Source organism: Cyprinodon variegatus, unplaced genomic scaffold (assembly GCF_000732505.1).
Source record: "Cyprinodon variegatus isolate N-32 unplaced genomic scaffold, C_variegatus-1.0 Scaffold196, whole genome shotgun sequence".
In the NCBI taxonomy this organism is placed as follows: domain Eukaryota; kingdom Metazoa; phylum Chordata; class Actinopteri; order Cyprinodontiformes; family Cyprinodontidae; genus Cyprinodon; species Cyprinodon variegatus.
The window spans coordinates 785,595-807,629 of record NW_015150649.1 but is presented as its reverse complement, the minus strand read 5'-3'; the positions used below and the strand labels follow the sequence as shown (position 1 = coordinate 807,629).

At 36.7% G+C, this 22,035-nt stretch overlaps 1 protein-coding gene across 3 annotated transcripts in view; it reads right to left on the bottom strand.

Annotated features, from left to right (window-relative positions):
• Nucleotides 1–105: 105 nt before the first annotated feature.
• Nucleotides 106–22,035, bottom strand: part of dtnbp1 (dystrobrevin binding protein 1) — a 53,574-nt gene continuing 31,644 nt past the window's right edge. The window contains exons 1-4 of one of the 3 annotated variants that reach the window (XM_015379609.1): nucleotides 9,552–9,656; nucleotides 5,242–5,409; nucleotides 1,978–2,121; nucleotides 106–857 (exon numbers count right to left, since the gene is read on the bottom strand). In XM_015379609.1, the coding sequence (XP_015235095.1) occupies nucleotides 544–857; nucleotides 1,978–2,121; nucleotides 5,242–5,409; nucleotides 9,552–9,597 (672 nt within the window). In that variant the 5' untranslated portion in view covers nucleotides 9,598–9,656 and the 3' untranslated portion in view covers nucleotides 106–543. Of the gene's footprint in view, nucleotides 858–1,977; nucleotides 2,122–5,241; nucleotides 5,410–9,551; nucleotides 9,657–22,035 lie in introns of those variants that run through there. The other 2 variants (XM_015379608.1, XM_015379610.1) reach the window with 2 other exon arrangements.

Here is a 22,035-nt window from a genome sequence, read left to right as displayed (position 1 = left end):
GATACAATAAATGGTGCAAAATAAACCCAGACGGATTACTGAGATCATACTCTGACAGTATAGATATCGTTTAGTAGATGGCATTTATGTGATGGAGATTGATTTTTTTCTTTAAATCTTCTGGTCTTTAGTCTGTAGGAGTTTTCTAATTGATTTACTAAAACAAGTTATGCAATAGTTAAAAAGTCCATGTATTGGAATTCCAACAACTTGTTTTTAAAACCTAAAAAAAGAATTAGAGAAACTCTCATCCTTTTTAGGACTTGTCAAGATTATGCAGAAATGCTAACAAAAAAAACTGATTCTGGTTGTCTGAAAAACCCGATTATTTTTTTGAACGGGGGCAAAAACATCTTTAAAAATATTAAATCCGATTGAACTGGTCTCTTAAGGCAAGTTTATGTGGCAGTTAGTGCAACCTCAGTGTTACCTTGTGCAGGAAATGAACATTTTCTTGGGAAAAAGAGCCATAGAATAGAATATATATCTAAGTTTGATTTGGCAGCTGTGAGGGTTTACCCTTCAAACCGAGTCCAACTTTCCTCAAACCTGCTGCCTCCTCTCCTCACAGTCTCGATTGCTCTGATCATCCTCTCTCTCTACTAATGCAGTGTCTGCATGGACCTCCTCTTCATCCAGGGTCACTACTACAGGGGCCTTTCTTCTCCTTCCTCCTCCTACAACACCCCCTCCTCCCTGCTCTGCCTCCTCCTCCTCCTCATCATCCTCCCCGGCCTCAGTGTCCTGGCTGGCTGAATCTGTGCAGGTGGATGACAGCGACGAAAGCTTGTGTCGGAGTTCGGCCTGAGTGGGAACCTGTAGGCTGATCTCGGTTGTAAAGGACTCCACATCTGGACCTTGAGGATGATAGAAAGATTTAAATACGTAAGCTGTGACAGTCCAGAAACTCCTGCAGAATGAATAGGAGACGTTTCCTCTTTAAACAATTCAGACATTTAAAATTTTATTGGAGTAATCAGCATTATTCACTTTCAACCTGAAGAAGGGATATAAAAACAGTTCATTCTACCTAAATTATCTTCCATTTTGTCAGCGTAGAGCAACATCTTTATAATATTTTATGTAATTCTTTTAACAGAAATGGGTTCATCCTAAAAATACTTAGTATAGTGAGTGTTTGTATTAGGATCCTTTTTACTATGCTACTGAAACATGAAATCGACTGCAAACAATTTATCTCCACAGGACGCCTAATTGGTTAATGAAAAAAAAAAAAAAAATACATATCCCACAGAGTGTTCAAGTTCTTATCCAAAAATACAAAGAATTTAGTACAAGACTAATTCTACCAATGTATGGCTGACCACCTAACTCAGGCATGCCCAAAGTCGGTCCTCGCGGGCCGCTGTCCTGCAGGTTTTAGAGGTTTCCCTGCTTCAGCACAGTTGATTTACATTGATATCTGATTAACAGGCTTTTGCTGAACTGCAATCATCAGAATCAGCTGTGCTAAAGCAGAGAAACCTCTAAAACCTGCAGGACAGTGGCCCTCGAGGACCGACTTTGGGCATGCCTGACCTAACTGATCGGCTGAGTCAGGGGAGCATTAATATGAGAAATCTGCCAAAAGTCATAAAGCAGACAGAGAACACACATGAAGAGGAAAGTGCTCAGATTAAAAAAAAAAAAAAAAAAACACAAAACAAAGTTTTATATGATGAGTAACATATTTTAGATCCTTCAAAAGCCTGGAGCCACCACCATCACCTTACAATTTAGGCCTAGTCAAAGTCAAGATCTGATAAACTGATGTTGAAAATGGTTTTTGAAAACTAATGCTTTTTATTTGTCCATCACAAAACAATTAAAATACCTAAAGTTTGATCAAATGTTAAAAAGGAAATGTTTACGAGTGTGTTGCATTGTGGTATATGAGAGCAACACATAGTTTATACTGTAGCATAATTTCGAAATATTTAGACAACTCCTGTAAAGTCTCCAAGTTGTACTGTTTACCTGTGACGGGTGAGGCGGCGCTGTTGTCCTCTCCCCCAGAGTGCAGGAACACATCCAAAGCCTCATGATCAGACATGTCCATCAGATCCATCTGCTCCAGCATGTCCACGTTCACCTCCATGGATGACATGCTGCCTATTGGCTCTGAACACAACAGACCACAGTCAGACATCTGCAGCCATCAGAGGAGAGAGAATTCAGTAGCAAGGAGTCCAGGAAGAAAAGAGCTTAGCTCTAAGTTTACTCCACAAAAACTAATGCAGAAGGCACACAAAAGCTAAATAGTGTTTAAAATGGGAAAACATGTATGATTTATTAAAATAACGAATATACTGGAAGCCAAATGCAATCGTGCAGTAAATAGATTTACATGTGTGATGCTGTGTAGGGTGTTTTTTTTTAAGATGAGAACAAGTAGGATAATGGCTTGTTACCAGAGTGGCTACTTGATACATTGAAAATGGTGACAAACATAGACCATGAAGAAGCAATTCATACGGATGACATTTTATTAGCTTCAAAATTATTTTCTTTTCCTTCTAAACTGTTTTCATTAGAAAATGTTGGATTTAGGAATATAAAATTCTATTGGAATATTATTGTTCATAGAAAATGGACCAAGATTAGGGTTACCACATTTTCATGTTAAACCAAGTATTAGTTAAAAGATGGATGGATGGATAAATGGTTAGACAGAAAGATGGATAGACTTTAAACATGGAATAAATTCGGTGAATTCTATTTCTTTTTAGTCTATTCTCTGGTTTAAACATGTACACAGAAAAAAAACTTCTCTGGAGGCTTAGGAACCCTAAAGGTTTCCCTAGAGCAGACATTTAATCCAAAATTAATGGATGGTCAAAAGTGCAAAAAACAGCGTCTGCCGCCACCAGTCTGAAATGACCAGAGCTGTTTTAAGTGTTTTAATTTGATCCCAGCCCTGCTTTGATTCCACTTAGATTAGCCATGAGGTCAACTTAAGGTTCCCAAAGCTAAGAACTTTAGGAGATTTCTACACCATGTGCAATCCAAAATGTTGGCCATGCATGCACATTTCCAAACATTTCCAGACATGCAATTAACAGTAAGTAGTTAAGGAACAAAAAATATGTACTTATTGTTTGCAATAGTGGTTAGAATCAAGCTTCTCTTCCAATGTATAAAATAAACATTATTAAAACAATGCAATTATATGAAAGAAAGCTTTTCTCGGAGCTTGTTTTAATACTGCTACACTGAAGCAGCTATAAAGAGTTATTATCACATCAAAGATGTAATTGCTTATCAATTTATGTCCAGGCTTCATCTGTGTATCCTCTGCTATCTGGCTGAATGTTTTCAGCAATCCAAATAACAGCAGGGAATGCTGAAAAAAACATAGATTTTAGTTTTTGCACTGTGACTTAGTGAGCTTCTGTGGAGAATAGCTCAGAATAAGGCAGTGAAGGTGACAAATTATGACAAAGTCCTGAAATATTCAAAGCTGTGACTTTAGCAGATTAGCAGAGTCATTAATATGATGTGTGAACTGCCTGGAAGGGATAATAGATTCTGGTAAAACATATAAAACTAACAGACATATGTGAAATTGAACATAGAATCATTCTTTACAGATAATTTTCTCTGGGATTCACCACCTTGCAGGAGTGCAAAGCCCCCCCCCCCTTACCCATCAGGTTTTTATAATGGTTTAGCTGCATGCATCACAAACACCAAGTGCTTGCACTGGTAGGATGGGGTGGGGTGCAGTTAGCAGGGTAGGAAGGCAGCGGGGGGGGTAGCGGAGTTGGGAGTTGTGAGCACAGGAGGAAGAAGCGAGATGATTGGCTGTTACAACAGGAGTGATAGAAGATGCCATTACCTCAAGGAAAAGGAGGAGAATAGAAGAGGGCAGCACAGGGAGAGAAAAGAGTAAAAAAGGAGAGGGGGAACAAGAAAGAAAAAGAGTGGGGGTGTTATTTTCAATAGAGGCTGCCTAAAGTCTCCTGCCCTTTAAACTGTAGCACAAACACACAGTTATTACACCATAGAATGCCACACTGGATGAATTCAAATCACTACTGCATGCATATTGTCTTCCTTTACTCCATTCTTCACCAATATGGGGTTTCTTATTAAGCATTTGTTAAAAGAAACACATCTAATTCATCCTAATAGATGCTTAGTATCTGGTATATGGATGATAGATTCCACCCTGCAGAGTTCCCAGCACTGGAGCATGGATAAAAACCAGGACGATTTGTAATGTTGAAAAGGTTTTGTTTCTCTCCACTGAATACATCTTTTCCATGAGATAGCCCGCAGCACACACCTCTGTTAGCCTCGATACGACCTTCCCTGAAAGCGTTCTCCTGCTGGAATGGGCTGTCATTTTCTACAGAATAAATCTGTCTGTTTGTTGTACGACAAAGAAAAAAAGTCTTGTTTCTGGTGGCTCTCTGGGTTATTGCATCCGGTTTGAACAGGGTTCCTTCCATATCAGCTTCACAGACTCAAAGTTCCACATTTGGGCAACTTAGGGGCATCAGAGTAGAGGGGGGTGAACAGACATGCCGACCATTCTTTTTGTGGATCTTTGATTTGGAAAAGAAACATGTTTAACTAATTTTTGTTTTTTTTTACTCCACTGCTCAATTTTGTGCTTCTTTTTTATGGTCTATTAGATACTCCCCTTAGTACTTAGTATGGATGACAATGTATCTTATATGTTTAAATTGGTAGCAAAGAATTATTGTTTAGTTAGATAAACCTCACCTTTATTTTCTTAAATTCTTTCAAGGCAGTTTGCTTAGATTTCGATTAGATGAAAAGAAGCACTTTACTAACAACAAGCAGCTTTTGAGTGACAGTGAAAAACCTAAACCCCACAGATTTCCTCCGTCCTTTATCCCTAAGTCTCTCTCCTCCGGCTCCATCTCTCTTTCCACGCTGCTCCACAATCTTCGTTCATAAAGCAGTTCCAGAGGATTAACGGAGGAGGATAAATGAGCAAAAGAGAGAGGAGAAAAATCACATTCCCAACCACAACAGAGTCTGCAACATCCTTTAACTCCGGATCTTTGAGGCTTCGAGCTTCTGCATTTTGGGAATTTAATCTGACTTTTGGTAGACAAATTTAGTGTAAACAGCAGTATGATTCTATTGCAGTCCTACAGCAAGACTATATATTCATATGGTATGATGACAGTCTTCAAAAATAATGTAGACAAAGTCAAACAACAGTTTGCAGCAGAGCATAAATGATGAATTCTTTTTTCTTCTCACCTCTCCTCTCAGTGATCTGCAGGTAACCCGTAGACAGGTACTGCTCCATGTCTTGTTGAAATGCCTCCTCAAAGAACTTCTGTCTCTCTTTCAGCTTCACCTGGGGCGTTGGCACCCCTCCCTGTTCGGCTCCAGGGACTTTCTGTGAGTGCTCAGCATCCAGCTCCACTGGAAGCAAAAGAGAAGTCATGCAAGTCAACTATTTCTAACATGTATCACCTAGAAGAAAATAAAATATCATCATAGTGCAGCTCACTCAAACTGGGGGAAACAGGAAAACTTGTTGTGTTATTTAAACATCTTTCATTACTCAGAGGAAGATTCAGGAATTCAGATTTTTTGAGTTGAGGTCAGTCGTTAATGAAGCAGAACAATGTGAAGCTTTCAGATATTCTCTAATTCATCTACTGCTGGCTGCACAGGAGGGACCACTCTGACTGCCATCTGGAATGAGTAACCCTCGCTGCAGCAAACACATAAACCAAGAACAAGATCCTGCTGTGCTTTTCCTCTGAGGGGCGGAAACATCAAAACTCTGTCTGTGCTGTTGAGCAGCACAGACATCTACTGAGGAGGTTTAACAGGCCCTGGATACACATTAGCCTTCAGATCAGAGTTGTCTACCAGTACTGTACATCACACTGAGCCTGGTTCTGTTGGAGGTTTCTTCCTGTTAAAAATTGAGTTTTTCCTCTCCACTGTCGCTACAAGCATGCTTAGTGTGAGGGATTGCATTCGAGTCAATGAGTCGATGCAATCAACTGATTTTCCTTGGATAGAAAACTTTAAATCAATTTGACTGTACGATCTGGTGAACTGTAAAGTGCCTTGAGATGGCGTATGTTGTGAATTGGCGCTATAGAAATAAACTGAATCGAATTGAATTAAATATGGGAGGGGCTTTGATTAGCCCACTGGAATGTAAAAATATGCTTTGCTTTGGCTTTATGGTGTGTTCAGTGGGATGTGTTTTAGTTGTACCTCACAAGTTATTTTGCATACAAGTCTAATATTTTCCTGCATAGTTTATTGCACGCTGCACATGGGACTTCTTATGGATTTCTTTTTAACCTAACCTTTCCATACAGGTTAGTTTAAGAAAGCAACAAAGTGTTTCCTTCACCTGAGCTGCAGATATCTGCAGCTTCTCCAAAGTTACCATGAACCCTTTGGCTGCTTCTCTGAATAATGCTCACTTTATACAGCCTGTCAGTTGGTGTGAGGCTCTACCATTCTCTGTCCTTTCTTGAGTGATTTTAACAGCACTCTGATTTAAAATTTTCAATAACTACTCCTCATCTATTGGCTACCACCCAATAAGCTGTTGTTCACTTTTCTCCAAAAAATCACTGAGTCTTTCACAGAAGATACACATTGAGATTACACTTTCTACACAGAAGCCCTATTTACAAATCGGGTGGGATCAAAAGGAAATTGGCTGGACTGGATTTCATGAAGGGCTATAAGAGTAAAATGAGCTAAATATGTTTGCAAAGCACAGTTTTGTATTTTAATACATAAATCTTTTAAGAAAACTATTAATTATATTATTGCATTTGTGTTTTTTCCCCTTTTAAATTAAAGTGGTGCATATTATTATTGATAAATTTAGTTGAGAAATTAAGCATAGGGCTAAGTAACTAATGGGAGTGGGAGGAGGGATTTACTCTCCCTAATGCTTTGTGACACGATGGAAGCATGACTGTGCCAGTCGTGAGCGTCGGCACTGATGCAGCCTGGAGTCTTGGATGGGATGTCACTTTTTCTCTCTCAACTTTTCTCTGACAGACTAGCTTTACGTAAGACCACCCACTCACTGTGCTCTTTAAATGGTGTGTATATAAAAGAACATTATAAGACCCATACATTATCCTGATTTAGAATGGACCAAAAGATTTCAGAATATAGAGGTAACCTGGAGCCATGTGCATTTCCATTCTACAGTGTCCTCCTCTCTCCTACTGCAGCATCAGAGACTGAACACCCTGACGTAGGACAGAGTCCTGATCGACCGTGGGCTGTAGCAGCAGATGGAAACACACAAAACCAAATAATGAGCCCCCATAAGATCCCCCACCAGAGTTCCTCAGAGAATAGCGCTCTTCTTTCTCTCTGTCACTTCTTACCCAGCGTCCAATTTATCTCATTCATCTGATGTTTCATGTTTGTCCCTCGTCTTTTCTCCATGACTCTGTCCTGCTTGGCTGGTGCGTCGGTGTGTGTGGCTCACAGAGACTGCTCTATTAGATTAAGGGCCTCAGGGAAGCTTTGTTAAGACTGTCAAGCATTGTGCAGGGTTAGTAGCAGCGGAAAGAGAAGGCATAATGGAAAAAGAGACCAGTGTGGTTATTTATAATTAGGGCTTGTAGACAGACAGTAATAACAGTAGAGTTGGATTCTGGGTTTGATCTTATTTGTCTGTAATGTAATTCTCAATCCATTACTTTCCTTCACCGACTATTTACTCAGGTCTTTGTTCATGCCGACTAAATTCAAACTTCTATTTATTTGTCTGCCAGTCTGCACCACATCCTCTTGTCTCGCATTAAAGCCAAAAGTTATGCTGTGGCTGTTATTAATTGTTTGATGCAACATCAATAAAGCAAAACAAAAGGCTAAGCAGGTTTTAACAGTTTATAGTAATATGTTGTTACTGATGATTGGGGTAGTATAAAAGTTTTTTTTTTTGTTTCTATTGGTTCAGCTTAACCTGGATGTAGTCAGATTAATATGTGTAGAACTGAGTTGAGTTCTATGGTATGAATCTGGGATGGCTGATGTTCAGTCTGCATGTCACCCAATCAGCTCTTCTTGGATCTGATTGGGTGACGTGCAAGCTAGTACCCGCCTTCCATAATACACTTTCAGCCAAATTTCAGTGACAAAGGTTTTGTCTTGGTCGTCCATGAGAGGCACAGATGGGGTCACGGCGATCACAATAGGATTTAGCTTCTTGAGTGTTTTCACAACTAGAGGAATAAGCTGATAAATCAAACTTTTTCCAAATCCCGTCAGAAAAAAAGAACAGATATCTTTCCCTTCTACAAATGCACAAAGTGCTTCCCTTTGCTCCTTTTTTAAACGAGAAACTGTTGCTATTTTAGCCAAAACCGAGTCAGTTGGGGTAACGACAGATAAGTCCTCCAGCGTAGCCATGTTTGCAATGCCCTGGCAAGGCCCTTCTGACTGTCGTCATTCCTGTTCCGCTCCGAAAAACACTGCTGGCGTGCCTTTGGTCCAACCTGCTGGTGGTTACGAGACGGAAGTATTAGCGATTATTTCAAGATGGATTTGTTGTGAGACTGAAAACTCAGATCTCGTGATAATCCGGCTTTGAGTGTAAGGTTAGATTCAGGTATGATCAGCCAATTTTTCTCAGATTTTGAGGTGTAAACAGGACTCTTTAGATTCTAAAGAGTCGTATCAAAACAGAGAGTATAGCCTGTCTGTACACAACGTCTTATGAAAACTGTTTCAGCAGATGAAGACATACAGTATTTTGATTGAAATCTGGCGCTATTTTTGTTAATCTTTTGGAAAAAAAGCAGAAACAAAAGGTTAATAAATGTCACCCATAAAAATACAGACCATAATAATACTGCTAAAATGTAGCATTTTAACTCCACTCCAAAGCCTTTTATCTATCAGCACCTCATGATAAGATCATGTTAGTTCTTGACAAACCATATTTAAACTTTCATTTCTAATATTAACAGCGAGCTTCATGTACTTATTCCCTCCTTCCTTCCTTTTGCCTTAGCAGCATCACAAACCACACAGCTACGTACATCCTCCTACACATCGTGCTCTGGTCACAGGAGCTATTTTTAGTTTCCACCTATTTAGCCTAAAGTTTGTGCTGATGAATTTCAAATAAGAGCACAAGTAAGCGTTTCTCCAAGGTCCAAGAATTTCTGCAGATGTAGCTGGGCCGCAGCTGTCTTCATGTGTCTATTTCTAATTTATACAAATTGTTGTAACCGCCTCCTCCTCATCATCACTGGCTCACTTGACAGTGTTATCGACTTGTATGACATGAGTCACGTGCGCAGTTGTGAACACGTGTTCACTGAGGAATACACATCTGAGGGTGATTCAGAGAGACTGGGCTGCATTGTTTTAGTCACAGCAGATGATGTCAAAACAAATCAGCCTGATTAAAGAGGAGAAGATGGAAGAAAAGAAAACGATCCGAAGAATTTGAACCGAACTGAAACAGAGGAAGGAGATTTTTTGACGCAAAAGAAACATTTCAGTTAATCTAACATTATAAAATGGTTATACGAGTTTAGGATTAAATATTGGAGTACCTGAGGTTGTGCGTGATGTGGTGGGTGCTGCATTATTTCCAGCCATCAGGAAAAAAAGGAAGTAAACAGTACAGTATGTTTAACTTCGTCTGCTCACGTTGTCTGTTCTCATGTGCTGTATTGTAGCTGTTTTCAGCTGGTTTTGTGTGCAGCAAATGCAGGAAGCAGAAGCCACAGGAAGGGGGGTTGCAAGAGTGTTAACATGTGTTTAAGATTGTGCACCTGTTTTTACTGACAAACCATAATAGAAACCATGCAATTGCAGATACTATTGTTTTCTTTTTTTGGTCATTTGGATGAATATGTCGTCGGTAAGTCATCTGCTTTCATTTTACAAAAGCATAATATTGCATGACAGTAAATGTGCTTCCATTTATAGAGGTGCAGATGAGGTGGAGGTGTATTAACTCTGTCAGGTGACACTAAAAACACAGTGCTGATTCAAATGTAAAGCAGATCCTCTTTCAAAAGCAACTCGTGACTTTGGGATTCAACTGAAGCTTGAGATTTGACTAAATGAAGCCAATTTCTCCATGCAAATGGTGTTAGGGTTCAGATTTATACTAATTAAGTCATCACATCTCTTATCTGGCCTCACATTTCAAAGACTTTTTAAAACATAATTTTGCTGCAATTTCTAAAGCATTAAACCAAATTGAAGTGCTTTCAGAATCATTTAGAATTAGAGCGCTAACAGGCTCTATTTAAACATCTGCAGTAGCAGTGATAAGCAGCAAGGAGCCAGGCTTTTTCATATGGAAATATAGAAATCATCAACCACAGATTTAAGTTTCATTTACTAAACAGCAGTTTCATCTACACATCACATGTAGACATATTAAGCTGTGCCTCTGGATTCTGGGTTTATTCCATATAATTGTTCATTTTAACACATCAGCAATTCAAAGTGCAGTAGGCCTATTAATGGGAAGGAAAAAGATACATATTCTTTGGTAATTATTTTTCTTTTTTTACAAATAAAAATGCCAAGTGTAGTTTTCTTTGGATAAAGAATATTTTAGAATTAAAGCTTCAATTATCTGACTCCAGCTTTGCACTTCAAGAGACTGAATTTTGTCTTTTGTTGTATTTTAATACTTTTATGTTTTAAATCTTGGCCAAGATTTAGATCTGGATTTGAAGCATTCAACAAAATGAATATCTCCCAGAATAGTGAACCCTGTGTCTTCACAGGTGGAGGAAGAATAATCAGAGATATTTCACGGAAGTCCTTATTGCAGACATTCGTCTTGAACATGGGCGGTACTAAACAGTGGCCAGGGGCCAGTGCCCCTGTAAAACTAGTCACTATTATTGCCCCTCTGCTAAAAACATTTAAACAGAATTATATATTTTATAAAGCGTATTTGTTTTCTTGACTTGAAGAGTTAAGACAATTTGCAGATCAATAAGATGACTTGTGTTTAAAATAAGAAAAAAAAGTCTTCATTATATTATTTCAAATGCATAAAATTGATTTTGTTTCATTTTAAAAGAAAAACTGCTCATTCTATTTGTAGATCATATTATTTGCTTGCTCAAATTAAGGGCATATACACTTATTTTACTTTATTACAATTAAATACATATAGATCTGTTTTAGCTGTGTAATACCAAATCAATTTCTTATGATGACATACACTAGCTAAAGAAACTAGAACTGATTCGTCCCTTGAACCAATTTAATGTTTCATCTATCTACTTTAAGAGTTATTTTGAATTTACTGTCAGCTTAAAGTTTCCGCCGTATTAAGAAAAGATCACAGTTCTCATCTATTCGATTAGGAGTCTACAACCTTGGTTTTTTTGATTCTATTATTATTATTATTATTATTAAACAATGTGGTGTTACCCTGCTTTTTTTTTTGCATGTGTTTGTTATTCTTTTGTTCTGCGTCCCCATAAAGAAACACTGGCCCCACTGCGGCTCCCCAGGTGAATCTAGAACCGCCACTGGTATGAAGGTTCAGATATGCAAACTTTTTATAAGTTTGTATACCTATGTTCCCCTTCAATTGATATTTTTCTACTTTGCAGTTATATATCACTTTGCGTTGGTCTTTCACATAAGATAATTTGACAAAATGTTGAAAAGTTCAACACTTATTGACAATTTTGCAAACCCCTGTTTACTAACAATAATTAATACATGGCGAAACTGTATTTATCAATTACGCAACTGATTTTACTGGAATCTATTTAGTGGTATTAGAGTATTTTTTGCACCACTGTGTTTTGGGCTCTGACTTAAAATTCCTGGATATTAAGGTTTCAAGATATGGACACTACTGTGGATGGACTTTTAGAAATAAAACGGGATCTGCTGTCCAGTTTGTAGTTTCAGCCAATAAATCTTGGCTTGTAGCCTCCCTCCGCTATTTCTGTATTTATGTGAAAAAAAAACAACAACACAAAACTATAAGCGACAGAAAGAGAAAGGGAGCGGCAGTTTTATGCATGATGAATGTTGTGTTGGAGCCATCAAAAAAATAGAAAAAGCCCCGAGCTGTTTGTTACATCTGCGTCATTTATGTTGCAGAATTTGACACTACATGGCACCAAACACGGTTGCTTCTAGGAAATAGAAAAAATGTTGACACAAATGGATCTGCCATCTATATTTGACGTACTGTTTGTTGTGGTTTTCATCTAAAGGCCCCAAAATGGTCCGTTTTAATGCCTTCATACCTAGAAATTAGCCTCTTTAATCCAACTATGAAGCTGATAAAATCCCTCCTCGTTCCATCCTTCATTTAAATGAGTTGTCTAGTGACAGATGGATTTGTTTTCCTGCCTCATTTGAAATCTAAAACTGCACCAAGCAGCTTTCATGTCCAAGCGGCAGGGCCGACAGTGAGGACAGACAGCCACTTCAGCTTCCTCTTCTTTTTCTTAAGCCCTGCTCACTCAGCCGTGGTATTTATAGATTCTGCCCGCCTCGCTGTATCTCTCAAATGCTCAGGTTTCCGCCAAAGGCACCCCCCATGCTGTAAAACACACACAAATCAATTCTCTTTCCCTTCAGCGCACTTACGCATCCTGAAAAAATTCCTTGCATGCTTTTAATCAAGTACACATGGCATAGAGATTGTGCATTTCAGACAATCTGAATGAAGTTTTGAGTAGTAGATTGCACTACAGGAATAAGAGGCTATTACTCTGGTAGCTGAAGTGGGACAATTTAAATGGGGCAATTCACTTAAATAGTGTGTAATAATCATAGGTCGTATGTCTACTTATCTTTCTCTTTCTACAGTTGTTTTCTAATATTTCCAGTAACTAAAATCCTGTTTAAGAGTTTAGGGTCCAGGTGGAAGTTATAATGTCTGCAACACCTGAACAATAATGCATTCACTCATAACAAATATGTTAGAATGGTGCATTCTATTAAAACAAAACACTTACATGAGGGATAAGTTTGTGTTAAAATAAAGATGCCGTCATTGAGAAGAGCCCTTCATTTGGAAATATTAACACCCGCTACGAGGTTAAAGCTTGGACACAAGCGGATATTTTAATTGGATAATGGCAAGGATGATAGCAGAGAGTGAGGTAAGATAACTCTACATTAAATATATGTCTGAAAAAGCTGTCTAAATTTGTAAATGTGAGTCAATAAATGTGGACAAATGTCTAGATTTGTAATAGTTTCTTGTTTTCGGCTCCTGCATACATTTCAAAGCGAATGTTTTATTTGTGAGGATACATGTTCAGAAGTTACCACTTTGCCCAAATATGAGTAAAATCACAAATATACAAGCATGAATCCAAAAAATTATGAGTATGAATCTACAAATCCTACAAAAACTATGTTCCTTATCAATTGGTGGGGTGTACTGCACATAAAGACTTGTTTAAAAGTCAGCATTTAACAAGAAGTAAAAGACTAAAACAGAACTTATACTGCGTATGTGTTGAAAGCAACATTTTAGAAAAAATGTGATGTTTGATCTATGGTTTTGTTTTCCTCTTCATTCTCTTCTATTGCTGGCCTGCAAAGATATCTTAGGTGCGTCGCTGTCACAGACTGGTAACAGCTTCATCAGAAGTTTCAGATTAGTACTCATAAATTAGGGATTCGAAATCATATATTTGTGATCCGGACCTGTTAATGCTCAGTCTTACTAATTGATCTGTGATTTGTGTGTTTAAATTTGTGATATTTACCTTTAGTTTTGAAAAGCTGTGACTTCTAAATGTTATTTTAACAGATAAAATATCAAATTTCAAGTAAAGAAATTGAATGAAATATATGTACATTGGTTGACTTACAAATTCAGACATCTAAGCATACATATTTACTGACATCTTATCCAATACCAAAGTAGCACCTTAGCTAAAGGAAACAAAGGTAATGATTTTGAGTTTTCACCACAGAGCTCCCATTCAACTCAGATCCAACTGTTTTAGAAAAAAAACAAAAAAAAAATTATGAAAAATTCTAAATTTGAAAAAAAAAATTCTCTCTCTTTATTATTACTTTTATCAACTAAAAGAATAGTGTGACAAAGTAACAAAGTGGGGGAAGGGGGTCGTCCGGTTTAAAGTGTGACTTTTGTTTTAACTTTTTTCAGATGTCGGCGCTAAGGAGGAGGCACAGAAATGTTTTTTCTCGTGGGCAACAAAGTGCTCTGCATGCTGTGTAGGTGATGAGCATAGTTTACCACACAGATTTTATGCTTTCTGTGGCAGCCCACAAGAGGAATTGCTTCTAAATTTGGATTATTTTTAGCGCTGCAGCCCATCTGAACAGAAGTTGAAGGAGTTTTTTAAGCTATTTAACACATCAGTATGTTTCTAGAATCTGGTAGTGTAGTGTGACAATAATTATATTATTTATTCATCTCTTATTTGCAGCTGCCTGGAACAGAAGCTCGTTTTTACTGGTTTGAAAGCAAACAAATGCTTGTGATGATGTAGCAGCAACAGTCAAAAGGAATATGGAGATTGGGCCTCATCAGAAGAAAATTAGTGCAGGAAAAAATCCGAATACATTAGGGATGCATTAGTTTAACTTTTATGTCAGCAATTACTGATTGGAGAAAAACTCATCTCAATCATTCACCTTCCAACAACAAACATTTGTTTTGTTCACATTTCTCTGCCATTAAAGCCAACTTCTTGAGGCTTAAGTTACTTTTCATGGTTTCTCTGCTCTTCTTTGTGCCTGCGTCTTTAAATATTTACTGTTGTTCATCCCAAGTGATATGTAATGGAACACGTCAAGGTTTCTTCACTTTCTCCGTCAGCGACTATTATTTCTACAGAGGGGGATAAAAACTGAATAAACCATCTTTCTAACTACACATGTAACCAGGCAACTGTACGCCAACATGCAAGTTGGAGCTTCGTAGGAGGGATTCTAGCCTCCTGCTTAGTAATTTGCAGTGAGAACATTTTTTGTATTCAAAATATGGCAGTTTATGGGACTACACACAAATTGTACTCCACTATTAGAAAAACCAACATGATATGAATAATTCAGTTTGACCTATTCAACATAAACGCTGTATCACTCTCATTTGGCAAAAAAAAACAACCTTTTATTATCAGTGATGGGGTTTACTATTTGTTAATTAGTGCCACACATAAATGAGCTGATGGATTGAGTGGCACAAAGCACTTAGACAGGTGGAAACATGTACAGATACCTGCAGGAACGTGTGCACACATCAACAGGCCACCATTGAGTCTTACAGCAAATCAGAAGTGTCAGCTACTGTAGCAGCCCAAAACATTCACAGCTCAAGGATGCATGCTGGACTCAGGAATGTACCAAGTGCAGTGGGACAGGAGGGGGGATTAGAGGTCACATTTTTCAGCCTAACCTTGCAGAGGGATTAGAATTAAACAGTTCTTTCAGTCCCCTGTGTAATTAAGATGGAATTGTTTCGTTGTTTTTTTTTTTTTTTTTTTTATAATCAAAGCTGTTAAATGAACAGAAATGACTGAACAAATGACTAATTATCATGTCAATGTTAATTGCCATTCTATTTGTTCAAACTGGAAGTTTTCATTGAAAAATGTCAGGTTTCAGTAAATTTACTATTTTCTATTCAAATAATTAGTTGTTTAAAGTTCATATTAGTAGATAATTCTACGAATATACAAACTTGTTTTTAAATGTGAGAAAAAATGGCTGGTGTAATCAAACAATTATATACAATAGTTATTGGTGGAAAATAAAGTTTTGACTATGTTGTTTTAAAAAATAAAATAATTAATAGTGCTATAGCCATAGTATGAAATATGATTTGGAACAGAATGTTTATCTCATAGATTAAATATAATGGATTTAAAAACACTATAGTGGTGCATGATCACCTGAAATTCTTTAAGCTTTTTCAAAGTGTTTCATTATAGTTTTCCAAAGGTTGTGTTGAAATTACAAAATATGTTCTCATACATTTCGTCAGTTTTCACAGATTTACTTGTTTAGGAAATTGAGGCCAGTTTTTCTGACGGGATAATTCTTGTGGCTGTTTTTATTTCTGATTCCTGTTAGACATAGGTCGTTGCACCATTTGACACAAAAGGTTATCTGATTTTGTGGGTTTGTCCTTAATAAGTGGGTAATGACCCTGAAACTGATAACTATATCATGACATCTAATTTAGAAGTAATAAAAGGGAATCTGGACTTAACTTTACTAATTTATGTAATAAAAATGAGATTAAAGGTAGAAGTAAAATCCTTTCCTATGCTTGTTTGGTTAACAAACTATTAAGACAATTACTGCAATATATAGACTAGACGCGCACTGAAATATTTTGGTATTGGAAACTTTACTTTAAAAAAATAGTTTTCATACATACTTCATATGTAATTGAATTGATTGCATGTATTCTTATGAGTTAATCTTTTTTTTTTGGTATGGGAGGCCCATAATAGGAGTTCTGCCACTGCACCCTGCAAAAACTGCCAATGTGAAGAAGCCGTTTTAATGTGTAGCAAATAACAGCTTTGTTTTAATAGAAGCAAGGCACCCAATGCACTACACTCTAGTTTTGATGAAAACAGGACAGAAAATGCAGAGAATGCTGCAGTTAGTAGAGGAAAAACTTTGTTTCACTGTTCATGACCTTTTCTTCTTAGTTTGGCTGTTTGGATCTACCCATCTCAGCCCTGCACAGAAAAACAAAAAGCTAAAGACAATACTTGCTGCTAAAAGACGTAAGAGTTAGTGGACCTTAAGGACTTTTTTTATGGCTTTAACCCTGACGACTGCCACTTTTCAGAGTCTTAATGCTGGAACTGGCAACAAAGGGATAGTCTACCACTGTTACAAAACACAAATCTCCTTTTGCCATACAGCAAACAGCTGCACTGTTTTCCCACTATTTGATATTTAGAAGCCTCCTCCTGTTAGTTTTGTTCTCTGGTTGGGAATTTAAAACCTAAATGTTGATTGTATCACAAGCCTAAAGGAAAAGCAGTAAGGCTTTCAAGTGAATGTACTTGATGAATGTAGTGTGGATGTTTTTCTTTATTTTCCATCCATCTGCCATGTGACATTTACAACACGTCTCCCTTGCTGCAAGGCATCTGGTCTTTTTTAACATGTGTATCTTTAGTTTAACATGTGCATGTTAGCATTGCTTCAGGTAGGTTGATAAGAGGCGGGCTTAAAACGGCAGGCGACAGATGGTAGAATCATCAGGGAGGAGAAGACAGTGTGTTTGAAGACTCTATAAATACAACTCAGCTCCTTTAGTCAGGCTGGTAAATCGCACTAAATGCCTTTTCATCTTGTTTAACAAATGTAATAAATTCTAAAATCTCATGTGAAAATACCTGGAGATAAACTAGTTCTTGAAAAAAAAGACAATTTTCAACAATGAGGATAAATTACATTATTATTATTATTATTATTATTATTATTATTATTTTTTTTTTTTTTACAAATTGATGCAAGCTTTACTCTTGCATCTTTTAGCTCTTTGCATAGTCGTAAGGTTTAGATACACATGGACATTAAACTCTTTTTTTTGTGTGTCTTTTATACTTTTATGAGTAGTTGTCCTTTATAAGACAACACTGAATCAGCAAGATGCATAACTTTGAACTGCATCAAAAAACTCATCGGAACATACAATACATGCAAAAGCAAAGGACTATTTTAATGCAATATTTGTAGGATTTAACTATTTCAAATGCAATACATGCAAATTCTGCATGACAATAGGCCTTTAGATGGAATTTCCCTGTCATTGATGAACACCCTGTGTGTATGTGACAGATGTAGATTCAAATCATTTAACAAAGAAGCGTGTTTGACAAAGATATTTTACCTAAGATATTTTTTTTTATTTTCTTTTTTATCAAAGTATCATTTTAAAAAATACATCTATGTAGATGTTAACAAAAAAATGGTCAAAACTTAATTTTATGTCTCTCAATAGTCAGTCGAAAAATATTTATTAGAAATGCAACAAACAAAAACCCTTTTTACATTTACTGAGAAGCTTTGGCATTTATTGTACTTATATACTTTGATGCTGGAAGGTTCCTTTGCCATCAACTGAACTTTAGATCCTTCCTCAGGTTAACAGATTCAAGTCATTACTCTGTCTGGGTCATTCCAAAATGTTACTAAAATACATCAGAGGCTAAATTTAAACACTTGAACAAAGTATATTTTAATATTGATTCAATAGTCAAGTCCATGCGAAAGGCATATCTACCTCACAGACTATCATGCTCTTTGCCTTTTTCTCCTTTTACTCTCTGAAATAGAGAAAGATCTCTCTGTAATTGGCTAGCTTCACATTTTATGTACTTCATTTGATATATTTTGCAGCTCCGTTATATCCTGAGGGTAAATTCCTTTAAAAAACTAAACTCTTTGAAATCTGTTTGTACAACTTAATATATATTTATTTTGCATCATCATCAAGCAAAGCTTTGTAACATTTTTATTCATTATTAATATGTTCTGTGTTCCTTCAAGTAGCTGTATGTGGTTAAACATTGTCCTGAAACAGAAGGTTTGTCTATAAAACATAAAAAAGGAAGCCGTCACTTATCTGCCAGGATAGACAGACTTGTGAGCTGAAAATGAGAGCATATGCTAGAGACAAAAAGGCACATTATGCTTTTCCTGAGTGGATTCTGATGTGAATGTTGGGAGATGCTCTGGGGGTTCATCATACTGAAAGTTTTTTTTCTCCCACTATAATCTTCCCACTTAGAAATAGGACATTTCTAAATTAGATCATTTGAAATAACCTTCAGCTTGACATCCAAGAGTCAAATAAATGTTTTGATATCTTTCAGGTCTTTAATCAGCTTTAATTCTTATGAGAGAGGGAAATTTATATAAGAATTTAAGCTACAAACCGTTTGATAATGGTTTGCAGCTTAGAAATAAAAATGTCTTGTAGATTAGTAAGGATAAATTGGTTTATATGAACTCTTGACGAAGACAACGCGTTAAATATAAAACATTTTCTTCATGTATGTACTTGTGTGGAATGGTGTAATTTATGCTTCAGATTGTTATCATGATACTGGTAATTAGACATATTTAATATTTAACTAAACTGGCTGTTTTTCCTTGATTTTTACAGAAAAGGCATTTAAAGTAGCAGATGCCCACCACACATACCATTCACCTTTTTTATTCAGACATAGTTGCCTGGACTCCCTTTAAACTATTATGATCCGAAATATTAAAATCACCTCAGAATAGGGAAAATAAAAGCCATCTCATGTAATATATAATGTAATTATATATAATTGTATATTTACTAGACAATGTATCAGAAGTATCAGGTCAAGTAGCCCTTTAGAAATATGTAACTGCATTTTGTGTTTCTTATTTTTATGTATTTTTTTTATTCTTTGAATTATTAAGAGCTTTACTAAAATGTCATAATATTATCTTAATCCCTATATTTCTTTTTCCAATAAAATGTGTGGTGGATGTTGAAATAATATAGTATAATATTTATGTTTCTTATGTATGTTTTTTTCTTACTGATGTAGAAAAAAAGAAAATACGAAATTGTATTAAATTAAAAGATGGTTTCATAGATCATATAAGCAGAAGGCTTTGTACTTCTTTCATTGCCCATGTTTAGTATAAGTAAAATTACATAAATGCATACTTTCTGACTTCAGATGGTGTAAGTTTAAGACTTCTTAAACAGACAAAAACCTATATTAACATATACTTTGACCTATTATTTTTGGCCACTTTTCGTTTTCTTCAAAACCTTTCCTTTAGTCAGGATCTGTAATAATGAAATACAGTCTTTATTTTTTCTATAGAATAAATTATATTACACTATATGTTAAAATATAGAAATAATGTATTATATTTTAATATATGCCTACCACATTGTGTAGCTTGGATGCAGCATCAGAGAAAGACTGTGGAATCCACAAAATAAATGGTTGTTTTATCTGACAACAGCTGACAGCAGGCTGTCAAACAGTTAGTCCATCCAGCAGAGGAGAGCAAACAGGGAGCCAGTTGTGTCTCCTAACTTATTATAAACCTGTCAAACTATCCCAGGATCAAAAACACTTTACCTATTTACTCAAGTAAGTAGTCCACACCACGACACACAGAAAATAAGTGTAACTAATGTTTGTGGCATGGCCTGAAAATTAGGTTACACGATATGTCAAAATTAAATCCTTGTGCTAATCAGAATTTTGCAGTTGCAGCCTTGCTTCATTTACTGTTAAAATGCAGCTAAACACGTCCTTACAGATAGGGATAAAGAGTGTTTTACTGAATGAGCTTGAAAAAAAATTACACATCCAATATTCTTGTCTGTGCACAGAGATACGGGAGAAAGGCACATCCTGAATCAATGATCAGCCAATTGACTCAGCTTAACCATGCCAGAGTTGGATTTATATAATTACCATCTAAAATGCTTCAGCTGCTCATAAAGCAGTGTCAAGCAGTAATGTTCAATGTAGAGGAACATAAAATCATACCACTCTCCGAGAGACAATTTAAAAAATCCTTATGTTCCAGAAACAGCCTAACTGAGAAATTGATTAACTGGTAAGAAGAGGGGGTAAGCTAATGAGAGGAGACATTTTCAGACAGGTTAATTGCTTGCCTTAAAGCAGAGCTTTACTCATGCTGATAAAGCAGCATCTTAATGACTGTGCAACAACCTGGCCACTCACAACAAGGAGAGTTCGGCAAGTAATGTAGAGGGTAAAGAAATAAAAATACAAAATCCCTCCAGAAAAGTCCAACACCCTGGGGTTTTTGAACACCTTGGATATTTTGCTTTAGCAAAAGCAGAAGGTTTATGGTTCCTCTATAAATGGATTCAGATGAATCAGTTCAAGGACAATGAATTGTTAAATAGATACCATTCAGAAATTCACATCTGTTGAGGTTTTATGTTTTGAAAAAGGAAAAAGTGAAATATTTTTTAGGTTTGTAATAGCTACCCAAACTATGATAAATTGGAAATCTTCTCTGTTTTCTATGCTGCAATAAACCTATATTTATCTGCAAACACAATATTTACACTTTCCATTTTCATTTGTTATTATATAAAAAAAAGTTTAAACAGTGTCAAAATCAACAGAAATATAAACTAACAAACACCTCATGCTGTTACAATTTATTGACTTATCCACAGTGCTATAGTGCGAAGAGAAAGTCAAGAGTAGAGGTGGCTAAAACCCACACCCAAGATGAAATCTATCCTTTCAAGGGCTTTTTAGAATGACTGATAATCAGGACCCCCAGAGAGTCATGCCTTTTTGGCCTATTTCCAAGCCATCTCCATGGCTTGAGTTCCATGCCAGCTCAAAAATGTTGTTTTATCTAATGAATCTGGCCTTTGCCTAACTTTTTATTTCACCTTTAACAACGACATTCACTGTGACAGAGATGGTTTTGTGTCCCCCAAACAAGAGCCTAAAGTCAGACTCACTCATGAGCCTAATACAAGGTGCTACAATCAGGTACTCAAAACCCTCTCTGAAAGTGAAAAGGGCTGCTCTCAGCTCTCTGGTGTCAGCAGAACACAACCCTGTGCAAACCACTTTTGTACCGAAGGGGGCAACATTAACGAGACACAGCTCATCATAATCAAAGGTAGACCAGCTTCAAACAGCCTGAGACTGGGAAATGCTCACTGATGTTGGTCAGCAGCTCGTATTTTCCTACAGAGACTATAACAATTCTCAGACTTGACATAACTGGTCTCCTATGAGCAACATTTTTCTTATTGGACTCTGTCTCCTTGGAGGATTTAGTGGATTGAGCCTACGAACATAAATACCTTTGTAATAAGCTTGTAGCAGAGGCTGAACAGCATTGTTTGAAAACCAACGTTCATCCTATGGAGGTGGGGTGCAGAGGGTTTGATGCATCAATTACTAATTGGCTGATAAAAGAAAAGGGAGTTGGAGGCAATGCCAAACCATCGGAGGTATGACAGAAGCAGATGAGAGGAATTAGTGGTTGTGGTTTTAGAGAAAATACCCCTGCTTTGCTCCA